Source organism: Hipposideros armiger, unplaced genomic scaffold (genome assembly GCF_001890085.2).
Source record: "Hipposideros armiger isolate ML-2016 unplaced genomic scaffold, ASM189008v1 scaffold_1069, whole genome shotgun sequence".
Classification (NCBI taxonomy): Eukaryota; Metazoa; Chordata; class Mammalia; order Chiroptera; family Hipposideridae; genus Hipposideros; species Hipposideros armiger.
The window spans coordinates 350672-365218 of record NW_017732419.1 but is presented as its reverse complement, the minus strand read 5'-3'; the positions used below and the strand labels follow the sequence as shown (position 1 = coordinate 365218).

The window sequence follows — 14547 nt, the reverse complement described above, 5'->3', positions numbered from 1 at the left end:
AGGGATGAAGGAAGTGGAGGCACAGCCAAGGAAAGTTTTAATTAAGGATGAAAAAGTTAATAGGCTATAGGAGAAGCTGACATTATAGGAGATGAGATAACTAATTAAAAGGTCACTGAAAGGACAATCAAAAGCTAAGAACTTGCTTTCCTCAAGGAGAAGCATAACTTTTTACTGACTAAAAGAGTAGCCTTAATGATGAGTAAAATTGAGGGTTATTTTAAAGGCAGAAAGCAGGACTTGAAACAGGAATTTGAAGCTGGCACTTCCAGGGCAACAATTCCCAAGACTAACTTCTATGAGGACAGGAGCTGGTCTTTTTTCTGGTCTATTCCAAACACAGGCAAGGAAGTTACTGAAAATGGAAATGGGAAAGCTTAAAATGGGACGGGCTTAACAGGAGGAAAGTCTAAAATAGCCCCTGAAAAGAATGTTTTACCTACTGGTAGGTAAAACAAAAGAGATGAGGGGCTAGCTATAGTTGGAGACCATAGTTTGGTGGTGGCACCAGTATATATAGTTGTAGGCCTTTTCCCAACAGGACTCACTGCCTCAGAAAAGAAAACATTTTTGAACTGACTCACAGGAGTTTTCCAGGTGAGGTGAAGGACAAAAACGCAAAGATACTGAAAATATTGATCAAACAGTAGTTCTGACAGTCAATCAAATAGTAGCTGGGGTTCCCAAATCTGGTCTGTTATCAGACCTACCTAAGAAACTTAAAAATTAGATTTCAGGGCCTCATCTCAGACCAACGGTATCAGATCTCTGAGGTGCACAGACTGGTATTTGATGTACTCTTGGTGAGTAGGGGAGGAAGGGAAGCTGGGAAGAGACTGACAGACTAGGAAAACATTGGCCATGAACTTGAATATCACACTGATCACAAGGAACATGAAAGCCAGAAGTAAGAGACAGATAATTCTTAGCAGGACAATTCTGACTGACAGTAACATACAGGTGGGGGTGCTGATGCAGAGTAAAGATGACAATGGACTTGTAAAGCTAGCGGTGCTGAATACATGAACCACAGATCTTTTGATGCATGTAGAGGAATAACCAGGAGGTTGCTTAAGTAAGGGAGTAAAGAGGTAGGTATAAGCTTTGTAGGAGAAAGGGCTAAAAAAATGATACAAGTAGAGATGGTTTGGAAATAGTATCAGGGAACTGGGAAAGCTTCAGTATTGCCGTCCAGCTCTGGATAAATTGGAAATATAGGAGAATAAGGAGCCTCCAAGTGGATCTGGCTTCATGTTCTTACTCCTTTCTATTGTTTTGTTTTTAAGATGCTATTATCCTCTAACGGCTATACAATTTGGTCTGAGTACAAAGCTTTAAAAGACACTTAATAGACAGCATATACTTTTATAAATATGAGTGAAGAGAAAGTATCTATGGTGATACTGATGCAGCAAATGTTAGGCAAATAAAAACGGCCATAACATTTATAATGTTTTGGCTTATAAGTCAAATTTCAATAAATAATCTATTCTGTAACTATCGAGCATCTATTACTTGCCAACACCATTCTAAGTATTAGCAATGAAAAAACCAAGTCTCTACCCTCATGGGGAAATAGCCAAAAAATAAATAGATAGTATGTCAGATGTACGTATGGAGAAAAATTTTTATAGGGAAATGAGAATAAGAGTACTAGGGGGAAAGGGAGGAAAGACAACTGCAATTTTATAAGATGGTTAGGAAAGGATGATTACTAAGAAGGTAACATTTGAGGATAGACCTGAGAGAAGTTAAAGAATGTTCCTGGAAAAGAAAATTTCAAAAGCCCTTCAAGGTGGTGAATGTTCTTGGCATGTTCCAAGAACAGTAGGGGTATTCGTGTAGCAGAAGTTAGGAAGGGGGAGTTGGATAGGCAGCTACAAGTCAGGTCATATGTGGCCATTGTATGGACTTTGGTGTTGTGTGAGGTGGGAAACCATTTAAAGGTCTGGAGCAGAGAGATGACACAATCTAACATTTTAATATGAAATAAACTAGATGTAAAAGCTGTATTATCAAAATAGGATCCTTTAAAAAGTAAACACTGATAGCCAAACTTTGGCAGTAACTAGGAACACAAATCTTATTGTTGGTTCAAATCTTAACAATGGTTCAATATTAGGAAAATTAAGTACATCACTGAAGAAAGGCATCAAGTTACTTACTGCAATTTGTCTTTTATCTGTTTCTCCTCTTTTATGATGAAGATCTAAATGAATCAGTTAAGAATAATAAATCTGATACTATTAGAAACCACAATAGAATCTCAACTCTGTTTCTCAGGTTTCTTTTAGAAAATACACAATATTAAATACTTCTTTAATTTATAGAAATAAACTATCCTAATATCACATATGTTGATGAAAGGATACAAGTCAAGTATTCCAAAATGGTAACATCCCATATGTAGTCATAGTAGGAGTCCATAGCATCATGACTGAAAAAACAGAATTCAGTTACTTCCTCTTTCTTAAGCAGAAAAATTTCAACTTCATTTTATTTTAAAAATCATTCATACCTGTTTTGTTCTTGCAGCGATTTAAAGGCTGTTTTGTAATCAATTTCTCTGAGGAACTGACATAAAATTGCCACCTACATAAACAAAATTTGAAAATGGTTTCATATAACTAGTGTCAACAATGACTCTCCTGGTTAGTTTTTTTTTTTTTTTGGGGGGGGGGGGGGATGGGAACAGTGCTGGGGAGTTGGGGGAAGGGGAACAGACAAGTTGCTGTCGTTTTTTTTTTTTTTTTTTTGGGGGGGGGGTGTTCAATGCTTCTTATATCAAAACTATATCATTTAAGTGACTTTGCAGATCACACTGAATGAATCAGTTTGTATTGGCGGACTCTGTTCAATTTTAATTACAAAAATCTTTACACAAGTGTCTGTCTGCCCAATATTTTCTTTATTGGTGATCTAAGTCCTAAGTTTCTAGAGCTTTAGTTGGCAAAAAGCCAGTTCAGAAAAACTGAAGGGAATGGAAAGTGCCAAACAAGTGTCATGACATTCAAGGACATACAGAACATGTGATTAAACCTTTCACAGCTGGCAAATACAGAAGTTCATTTTGGCAAAATTTAGGTTGCCAGTCTGCTTAACATAGAAAACAGATTCCATTCGATCAAGTATGTAGATTATAATGTTGTCTTCTTAAAATATTTTTCATTTTTTATGTAATTCACATACCATAAAATTCACCCTTTTAGAGTGCACAATTCAGTGGTTTTTAGTATATTCGCAAAGTTGTACAATCATGACTATCAAATTCCAATGTATTTTCATTACTCTCCACCATGCACTCCCTCCACAAAAACTTCATATCCACTGACAGTCACTCTCCTCCCCCAAGTCTCTGGCAACCACTAACCTACATTCTGATTCTATAGATTTGCCTATGCTGGACATTTCATATGGATGGAATCATATAATAATGCCTCTTGTATCTGGCTTTTTTCACTCAACATTGCAAGATTCATCCCTGTCATAGCATGCATCAGTACTTCATTGCTTTTGATGGCTGAATAATGTTTCATTGTATGTACATACCAAATTTTGTTTATCCATTCATCAGCTGATGAATATCTGGTTGTTTCTACTTTTTGGCTATTATGAATAATGCTGCTGTGAACATTCATGTACAAATTTTTCATGGATATATGTTTTCTATCATCTTGGTTATACATCTAGAAGCAGAATTGCTAGGTCATATGGTAATTCTATTTTTAACTTTTTGAGGAAGTGCCAAACTTTTCCAAAATGGTTGCCCCATTTTATATTCCTACCAGCATATGAGGGTTCCAATTTCTTCACCTCTTCACCAACGCCTGTTAATGTCTATCTTTGAATTATAGCCATCCTAGTGAATGTGAAGTGGTATCTCACTGTGGTGTTGATTTTCCCTAATAACTAGTGTACATATCTACTCTTATACATAAGAAAACATACTTAAGCATGCTTCTTTTCCATTTGGAAGGTTCAAAGACCAATGTTTTCTAATTCACACTTTTATTTTAATTAAAATTCTATAAACTACTAAAAAAACAATATGCCAAATTCTAAATACCATAAACTTAAGCAATTGTAAGGAAAATAAAAGCTACTTCCCAGTCCAATACTTTATATTTATTATAAACTCTAATACATGTGAAAATATACCAACATCATAATATGATAAACTAACCTGTGTGTGGCAATTCAACAAAGAACAGCACTTTATCATTCTTTTTATTACCTACAAAAAAAATTCCGATTATTTTCAAAATAATTATTTAAAAAACTATTTAAAAACGAATTAAAAAAACTAATAAATTACTTAAAAAACTAATTAACATTAACTGGAGCAAATGTACATTTGGATATGAGATGTCAACAGTGGGGAAGGTTGTGCATGTGTAGAAGTGGTGTATTTTTAGAAAACTCCTCCCAACCACAGTAGAATATATATTTGTTTTTTAAACAATAAATATAATTTATTAATTTAAAAAATAATTACTAAAAAATTTAAAATCTTATTTCAAAAGCCATTTAGTAAAGTACTAAAAAAATGCCATTTCTTTTAGAGTATGATACTGGTGGACTAAACCAGAGGAAAGAACAATGTATATCGACAGAAAATGGACAAAATTCAAGATTTAGGAGGTAGAATCAGTATGCCTTGAGGGCTGATTGGAATGTTGATGGGAGGGTCAGTCAAGAAAAAAGGATGGCATCCAGGATTTGGGCTTAGTCAACTCAAAAGGTGTTTGGTATTGTGATGGGTTTTCCTGCAGGGCGGAGGAAAGGTCACCAGAAGGGAAGACTGGTAAAGCAAGGGGCTGAAATTAGTTTTCGACATGTTGAGTTTCAGGTGTTTGGGAAAAGCAGCAATGACTATGGGCATTGAAAATATGGAGAACGATCTGGTTTCCAGCAATCAGTTTAAGAGTTACCATCACAAACAGAAATGAACACTCTCACCCAAAAGTGACTAAGGAAGAACATTTAAAGGTAGACAATAAGAAAAAAAGCCAACAAAAACAACTTACCTGGTCTGTATAAACATCAGGGGGTACAGCCTTATTAAAGAAATCAGAACACACAGCTCCAGCCTGGAGGTAATAGTGAAGAGCTGCCGAATACTGATTTGTTGCTGGAGTAGAAAACAGAAATAAAGAATTACCTATCATTAGATCTATCAGTTAAAAAAAAAAAAAAAGATAGGACATCTTTTGTGAAGAGTTAGGTATTCTTGAGTTGACAAACACAGATTCAAATCACAGACCTAGGGATAACACTTATCCATGACAACACTGAAAAAAAAAATTGCCTTTATTTTTTTAACCACTATGAAGAAGCAATCTAACACATTCTTTGCCTTCAAAAACTGATTACACAAAATTTAGCTCAGATTTCTTGTCAAACTTACTAGTACAGAATTTAATATTTGGAGATATTTCCCAAATGTTCACACTAGAAACAGATCTTAATTTTCTGAGGCAGTTTATAATCAGTAAATCTATTCTGAATATAGATATTAAGGTCTTAATAATAAATCCTTTTGGGGGTCAGGCAAAAATGAGCATTAAAACTGGCAACTATCTGCTTCAAAAATAATCTGAGAGACAACGGGATAATGTAGGTGAGGGTACAGATGAAATGAGACTGGCCGTGAGTTAATTACTGTTAAAGCTGGGTGGCAGATACAGGTGGGTTCATTATACCATTCTCTCAACTCTTATTTTGAACTTTCTCTTTTAAAAAATTAACTCCTTAAAAACTGATCAGGAAATGATACTGGTCAAAAAATTTATTTGATCTGTATAGTAACAGAAATATTCTTATCAAGTTGGAAATCATCACATAAAATAGGGGGGAGAGTATCAGTGTATTTCCAGGAATGCAAATAATTATTAAGAGTGCCTGGACATATGGGGATGTAATGTACAGCATAGGGAATACAATCAATAATATTGTGATATTGTGATAGCACAGTATGGTGTCAGATGGTTGCTGGATTTATGGTGACCACTTCTTTGGGTATATAAATGTTAAATAACTACTGTGTATACCTGAAACTAATATAATATTGTATGTTAGCTATATTTTAATAAAAATCTTTTTTTTAAAAAAAAAAAAGAGTGCCTGGACAGATTTTAGAATCTTTAAATAGCAATTCTGCAAGCTAAACTTTAACTGTCCTTAAGAATGTTTTACCAACTTACTAAATGAACATTCACTATTGTATAAAAACAGAAAAAGGTACACAACATAAAATTAAAAGCATCTGAACCAAAGGCTCGACCCAGAAAAATGCATACATGTAACAATTAGTTTTACTCTTAATTTTATCTAGGAAGAAGAGTTAGATAATGTCAAAAACAAGACTTAAGTTTAATAAAGTACTGTAATAAAATGTGTAATATATTTATTTTCACTTCTAAAAATGTTACAAGAGCAAAACACAAAGCAACCATACATCTCACTTACCAAAATAAATGTCTGCCTGAATAATTAACCAGGAATGATTGTTTGGATTTATACTGAGGGCGTACCGAACTAGCTCTTTTACTGTGATTGCCACAGCTTCAAAGTCAACTGACTGGAGGCTAAAGAAAAGACAATGAAAATTAATCTCTATTTTAAGAGAACTTCAAATTTCATACACATATTTATTAAAAACAAAAAAACACAGCCAAAATGTAGGTGACCATAAATATAATGCTAACTCTTACTAGGAGTCAATATATAAAAACTATCAAAACTACATCTGAGAGGGCCGGCTGAGTGGCTCAGTTGGTTAAGAGCTTGCTCAAGAGTTGGAGCTCTGAGCAACAGCGATTCGAGTCCTGGCCCGAGCTGAGCAGCCGCTTGAGCTGCCAACAGGTGGCAGGATGGCTCAGCTAACAAAACAAAACAAAACAAAACACTACATCTGAGAAAGTGTGATAAGCTAACTTTTTACAAGGGGTTGAAAACAATCGGATTTTTGTTTCTTTTTTTTCCCCAAAATGCCAAAGAAAGTTGACTAAACCACTCTAAAAAAGTATCTTTAAATATTTTACAGTATAAAGTATATAAAAGTGGTAGGTAAACCCCTATCTCTGCTTTTTATGCACAATTTACAGGAAACAAAATTAAAGAGACACACATAAAATTTCCCCAAATGATTTTTAAGTTATATTATCTGGAAGCCACAAAAAACAAGGGCTCAAACACTAACAGTACTGCTATATGGCCTTAAATCCACCCTATGGCTTCTTGTAAGAGTGACTGGCTCCTCTGAATTAGTTTCACTGGCCACCATAGGATTAGGAGCTAGATGTGGCATGTGTACCCCTTCAGTGCATTTAGTAGCAGTAAGGGAATCAAAAAAAGGGTAGGGAATATCAGGCCAGTTGCTCTGAGCCTGGTTAAACCTGGAAGTCTTGAGATACAGAATTAGAAGATGAAATGGAGGATAAAAGCCAGGCCAGCACCCAAGAAACACAGCCTGATGACTTCTATTCCCTGGAGCAGTAAGGCACAATGGTAGAGAACAAAGGCTCTGGATTGAGAGACACATGAGGTTCAAGTCCTGGCTCTATCATTTACAAGATGAACTTGGACAAAATACCTCTGTTTGTGGTGAGGGGTTAGACTGTACCAAATATCACTGTTCCCAGTATAGTGGGAAAGGAATTATGGTATTATTAGCAAATACCCAATTATTTATTTACAACTAAATGAGTTAATCTGGTTTATGATTTTATAGAAATTTAAAAAACGTTAACAAGTCTAAGAATTCTATCTACATATCAATTTTAAAATAGTAATACTTAACCCATGCTATTCTCAAACTATTCTTGGAGTCAATAAAGACTTGCCCAAGAAAATTCTTTTTTCTGGTCAAATGTTTAGTCATATTTTATTTTTTCTGGGTCAATTTACATTCAAGTAATTTTATCATGAACATAATAGTTAAGCCTACTATGTGCCAGTCCTTATTCCAAAAATTTAGTTTAGAAAACATATTATCTTGCTTAATCCTCACAATTCTGAAGAAGGTGCTATTCATATACCCATTTTACAGATGAGGAAACTGGCACAGAAAGCAACCTACCCAAGCTTGTATACCTGATAAGTGGAGGGGCTGGGACTTGAACCCTAGGAGTGTGGCTCAGAGCCTCTATGGTAAACCATTCTTTTTGTTCATTTTAATCAGCACACACTAAAAATCAATCATTAGTTTACAGTCTAAAATTAGGCCAAAGTAACACCAAAGAGGTGTTACAACCATCCATTAAAAGGGCATAATGATCTCAACCTGATTCTTGGATTGATATCTAATAGTATAATTTTAAATAAAAATCTGCAGTCAGAAAGCTGTGGGGTGTGCACATGTGCTTCACGAAGCATGGCGTTCCTTTGGGAAGCAAGCCTCAGGAGGTGGAGGGAAGGGTCACTCACACAGTTTTGACCCTTCAATCCCTATGTGAAATACAGAACTGCTTCTAATCTCGAAGACTGAGATGGAAGCAAATTACTCTCATTCTATTGCCTGCTCCCTACCTACTGAAATCTTTTCTTCTTCCAAGATGCCACTAAAAGCAATAAAGTAAGGCCTAGGACCTGCCCTTCAGGCACAAAGTAAGACAACTGAGGGGAAGGGAGGGAAGGAAAAGTCACTTCTGTGAGGAAACAAATGGACATGGGTTCTCCTGAAGGAGAAGTATCAGTGCTATGTGTGGCAAGAGGAAAATGTAAAAGGTTTCTTCTTCCAGAGAAAGAACACTTTCTTCTTCCCTAGAAAAATTCCCCCATCATCTTATTGTGATTCTCAAATGATAAAAGCAAGGGGAAAGATTTCTCAAAGTAATTAAAGACCTTAATTAAAGGCAACTAAAAGGGGTTGGGAGCCTCTGATTATCAGTGTTAGACCTAGAAAGAATTATAAAAAATCATTTTCAAATAGATGTTTGCAAAAGAGATAAGATGCTGGAAAACTTGACAGAAAGTCATTCTTTCGTTAGTCTTGATTTTCTCATTCTACCCTGTAACATGTAATCAGGACTACTTAAGAGATCTTCTGTTCTACTAAGGCTGATAAACCTTAGCTCTTAAGAGTTATGCCTTATCCACAATTTTTAGGAAGAGAACTACTGTAACAGGGAAACACAAAATTAGCTATAGAATCTTATTAGATTGTAGCCTTTTAATCAAATTATTCAAGGTTATATCATTCACAATGGTTCTAAATACATAATAATTTAATAAAATGTAAGCTATAATACTTCTTACTTAGGGATGGAGGATGGCCAAATAGAAATGTGTTCAGCTGTAATATCATTCACAATGTCCTCCTTCAAAAAAAAAAAAGAAGTGTGATTTCAAAGGACATTTCTTTCAAAGATTTTTTTTTAATGAAGTTATGAGATACTGACCCGAACATTGTGAAGTTTCACAAAGAGTGATAAAATAATAGTCAAAACCAATGGTTCCTGTGGGAAAGAAAACACAGACTCCTGAAATATTATATATATTTTAATATTTCTTCCATCAACCTCAGGGATACCAAGTTATTTTCTTTCAAAAGATTATTACCCTTTCGAAATTTACATCTACTTTAGAGCACACTGAAGATCAACTTTATTTCTAATCTCATGAAAGAAATCACAGCACACAATTTACACAAAAGTTATCATAGTTAGGTGTCTGGTTTATAATGCTTAAATCCTTACATAACTTTCGAAAATGAGTAAATAGATCTCTTTCCAACTAGTACTTCCAGTTACCTCAAAAAAATTGATTTTTTATTCCTTAAAATTATAAGGGATGGAATGTGGGTCATGTTCAGTAAATAAACATGACATTAATCCTATCGAACAAAATTAAAGTTAGACTTCACACACCTAGCCCTATTATGAAGACTTCTTTACAATTTAAAAAACACCTGTTCTATTCAGTAAAACATAGGTAAACGCAAAGTAAACTTCTCCCTTCAGACTATCCCATCCTCAACACTAAATCACATCAATAGATCACCTGAATAATCATCATTTAAGCATTCAATATTTTTTAGTTATATTATTCTACAAAAATCAGCAATAGCAATTAATTAGATCAACTTTTAATAAAACATACCCGTAATTTTTTGATAAAAGAGAGCAGTTCACTCCTATAAAAAAAGAACACAAATTTTTGTACATACATTTAATATCAGAAATTAAAAATAAAATCAAGAATGTGAATTATAGGTGTAGGTTTATTCCTAACCAGTTCTGAATATATGAAAGAGTATAATCTATTGTCATGCTAATGTAATAAAATTTCTTCCCTGTTTTAATCACATGTGACATCTTCAGTACTATCCAACCATATACATTAATTATATGATTAACAGTCTCGTAACATAAACAAACAGAAGGTATTTCCAAAAGTGGTCATGTCAGACAAAACCGTCAGATATCAGCACCAGAGGAAATCTTATATCGTACATCTTTATGATATATAAGAATAATGGTAGATGTTCCTGAAATAGTACAAATAGTATAAATAATAAATGACAAAAAATAAACTGATCGAAACATACCGATACATTATACCTAATGTAGATTCCCTCTGCTTTATCAAACTAACTCTGCCATCATTTCCTCGTTTGTGCTGACTGGACACACTACAGATCTGAACAACAACTTCCCAAAGATCTTTAGCAGTCCGTCTACTTTCTTTAGGGCCTGGAAGTTCTTTGATTGTAGCTGCCAAAAGCTGTCCAAGCTATAATATGAAAAACAAGCAGAAAATACATAAGAGATGATCTGTAATGTCATATATGTTGATTCTATTATTAAGGCATACTTAAAGAAAGATGGATAACTGCCCAAGTATACCAAGCACAGTTATTTTATGCTGTGCCTTCAACAACTGAGGAATTTAGAGCTCATTGCCTACTGACATATTTGAATCTGATCCGGGAAGAGAATTCTCTGGTTTTACCAAATTATAAACCTCATTCTTTCTAAACAATTATAGTCTAATGAGAACAAATTGAGACAACATAAAAAGGTATGTGAGTTATTAAGTGGAAAAAAAATTCAAGTTGTCAATTATACATAACATGATTCTGCTTTAAAAAAAAAAAAGTGTCATGGAATGTATACACCATAATGTTAACTGTGGTAAAAGCCCAGAGATATCAACATAGTGTTTAATTAAAAATGAGAATTTTCAGGTCTTAGGCCCCAAGTCAATTGAATTCACAAACATTCCTGAGCATCTAGTAAAGCATTGAGAATGCAAAAATTAACTGTTTTCAAGAAGCTCACTGTTTTAGAGGGAAGACAGGTGAACAAATAATTTATTATACAGTATAAGCACAACAAAATACATCCACAGTACCACAGTAGCAGGACCAGTACAAGAGCACAAAGGTAACAAGAAAGTGATTTACTCGTTGCAGGGAAAGCTCCAAAGAAACCACACAAACAGGCAAAAGTGGGAAGGGCATCCCCCTAAGACAGCGGTTCTCAACCTTCCTAATGCCGCGACCCCTTAATACATACAGTTCCTCATGTTGTGGTGACTCCCTACCATAAAATTATTTTCGTTGCTACTCTATAACTGTAATTTTGCTACTGTTATGAATCGTAAATATCTTTTTGTTTTCCGATGGTCTTAGGCAACCCCTGTGAAAGTGTCGTTTGACCCCCAAAGGGGTCGCGACCCACAGGTTGAGAACCGCTGCTAAGTCAACAAACAGCAAGTGCATGAGTGCAGAAACATGGGACAGCATGGTGTGTATAGGGACCTGTGAGTACTCTGGCAGTGCCAGCACAAAGCTGGCATGACAAGGAGCAGGGGAGAGGAAACTGGGAGAGGAGAAGCTCTCACACTTTAAAAGGTCATACAGGCCATATTAAATACTTGGGTCTTTATCCCCTACTATTACCACCAGCCCCTCGTCCTCCTCCTAGCTAGTCTTTTACAATCCAGGTGCCCATACATCCTGTGTACTTTCCAATACACTACACTGCTTCCCATCCCAATCCAAAGGGGAGACTGGGCAGATCTGTATTATTTCAAAAGGACATATTTTAAGTCACATCTTAGGATTCTTTCCTTTCTTTTTTGTGATTATATAATGGATATTCAAATAAAGAAAAAAATATGTAACAGAATGGAAAATAAAATTAAAATCAGCTAATATTCCACTATCCAGAGAGAATAATTATTGATATCCTTCCAGATTTTCTCCTACACACCAAATTCAAAGTTTATTAACTGCTCCAAATTGTATTATTTTCAAAACACAATCCCTTACTGTAGACTTCTTTCTCTGATTCCTTTTTTCTTGACATTAACAATGGAGGACTGGGCCAACTAGGAACAGGAACACACAAAACCTTACCCCAGATGACACGAGCTGCCTCAGGGACTCCTCAGCAGGGTCACCACATATCCTTCCTCCTCTGATGCCAGATCAGAGGGGACTACAGGAAGCAGTGAGATAACCTAGCCCAAGGTTAGGCAACCTACAACACAATATCCTGTGTGCCTTTCCACACTGTAGGCCCTCAAAAATGCACCCATCTCTCCTGGTGTGCAGCTCCACAGAATTCACAGCTAAGAGATGTGAAGAAAGACGCTGTACTGCCTAACACTGAGCAACAAGCTACAATTCTAAGTAGAAATTACGGTCTTGGAACAAAATGATTCTCTCATCTGAGCGTTTACTAAAGACCAAGAGGACACTGATAGGAATAAACACACAAGTACTCTAGATATTAGGAACTCATATCTCAGAAACTTCACTAGAAAAACAGGTATCATTCAATGTCTAAAATTCCAAAGGCTGATATAAGCATAATGATAAATGTTTATGAACAACTGTAAAGAAGGCAAAAAGGAGGAAAAAACAAATCAGTAAATCTTCAAAGGGTTGCAATGAAATGAACTCCGTTTTTAAAAGGACATACATGAAATAAGGAGAAAGAAACAAATAACCAAAGACAAAAAAGTGACCCAGTCTTTTAAGAGTTCCCAGGTAACCATCCAATCAAGGGATGCACTATGTACTAAACATGAGATGAGGGCAGATGAAGAATAACAAAAGGTGTTGCAAACAATAAAAAAGAAATAAGGAAATCTGAAGGACCAAAAGTACACAAAAAAATGTTACATCACTAAATGTTTTTTTTTTAACTACAAACCAGAAAGGGAGAAAAGCCCACTGTCTAGAGTATACATAATATTAACACATGAAAATGTTATCTGAGGGACAACCTCCAGTCTCTCTTTATTTTTGATGTTTTCTTCACCCGAAAGCATTTTCAGTTGCACAGGAAAGATATAATTAAGAAATGAGATACCATCAATTCACTGAATTTTCACATGGGTAAAATTACTGACAACAAACCTGTATACTAGTAAGAATCAGGCATACCGAACTCAAAAAAATAAATGGGCTCTAAAGGTTACGTAAAGTGAAGTGCACCCCCGACAGCTCAACCAGTTCACACCAGGTCACACCTGTGTATTCCAGAGCTTAAAACTAGAGTTTGGTTTTATCATTTATAGCTAGAAAAGCTAACTCACCTCTCACTAGCTTAGGATTGTACCAAAATTTTATCTGTTAACTACATAATTTGTGCTTGCATTCTCATGAACTATAGGGTATTAGAAAAAAATATTTAGAAAGGGCAAACTCAAGTGTCTGAATTATTTAAACCTATACTTTTTAACTACAAACAAACAAGCACTTGTCTAATCTTAGAGTGAATCATAGAAAATGGACAGGTTCCAACTGTAGCACAGATCTAAAAAAATAGATACAATAACTTCATCCTAATATTGGGTTGTCGGAAAAGTCATGACGCGTTTTTGCAACAAAAAACAGAAAAAAATGTCATGACTTTTCTGACAACCCAATAATTCTTTTACTTATTTGTTGTTGTTTTTTTGCCAATTCCGACTATATTTCAAGTCATCATGGTGGGATATTGGAAAAAGTTTTCAATTAGCAATAATCGCACCTCGGATAAACCTCATTGGCTATGATACTGCCACTGCGCAAAGCTAATAATTCTTTTATTTAGATTGAACATAAATTACCTTTACATATGGGTTGCTCTGAAGCAGAAATGCAGGAACTTGTAGTGTAAGGTATTCATTTTCCTTCCAGTTTAACATAAAAGCAACACACTCCTCAGCAATAACTTGACGAAGAGGGATATCTAAAAGGCAAAGAGAAAATAGTTGGAATTACCATCATAACATTAAAATGAGAACAAAGCAAAATTTTCTCAGATTTCAAACATTAAAAACAACAGTTACAGATGAATATCAGAAAAATACTAACATTTTATACTTTTCTCTAGAAAGTATAAAGTTTCCCAACAATAGGCTACCATGGTCCCCACTATTAATCAATAAAAGTATCTACTTAAGAATACCTTAGGGCTGGCAGAGTGGCGCCATGGTTAAGAACTGGCTTGGGGGCCGGCCGAGTGGCGCGATGGTTAAGAACTCGCTTGGGATGCCAGAGGGCCCCGGTTCGGATCCCACATATGAGGGCCAGTGACACTGCCCTCT

General features: G+C 35.2%; 1 protein-coding gene across 2 annotated transcripts in view; it reads right to left on the bottom strand.

Annotated features, from left to right (window-relative positions):
* The window catches only part of INTS8 (integrator complex subunit 8), a 66645-nt gene that overhangs the window by 3153 nt on the left and 48945 nt on the right, over positions 1–14547 (bottom strand). For both annotated transcript variants that reach the window (XM_019632030.1, XM_019632029.1), the window contains exons 16-26: positions 14068–14189; positions 10550–10734; positions 10102–10135; positions 9402–9458; positions 9259–9320; positions 6469–6587; positions 5028–5131; positions 4184–4234; positions 2519–2592; positions 2373–2437; positions 2166–2209 (exon numbers count right to left, since the gene is read on the bottom strand). In XM_019632030.1, coding sequence (XP_019487575.1) covers positions 2166–2209; positions 2373–2437; positions 2519–2592; positions 4184–4234; positions 5028–5131; positions 6469–6587; positions 9259–9320; positions 9402–9458; positions 10102–10135; positions 10550–10734; positions 14068–14189 — 917 coding nt within the window. The remainder of the gene's footprint in view (positions 1–2165; positions 2210–2372; positions 2438–2518; positions 2593–4183; positions 4235–5027; positions 5132–6468; positions 6588–9258; positions 9321–9401; positions 9459–10101; positions 10136–10549; positions 10735–14067; positions 14190–14547) is intronic.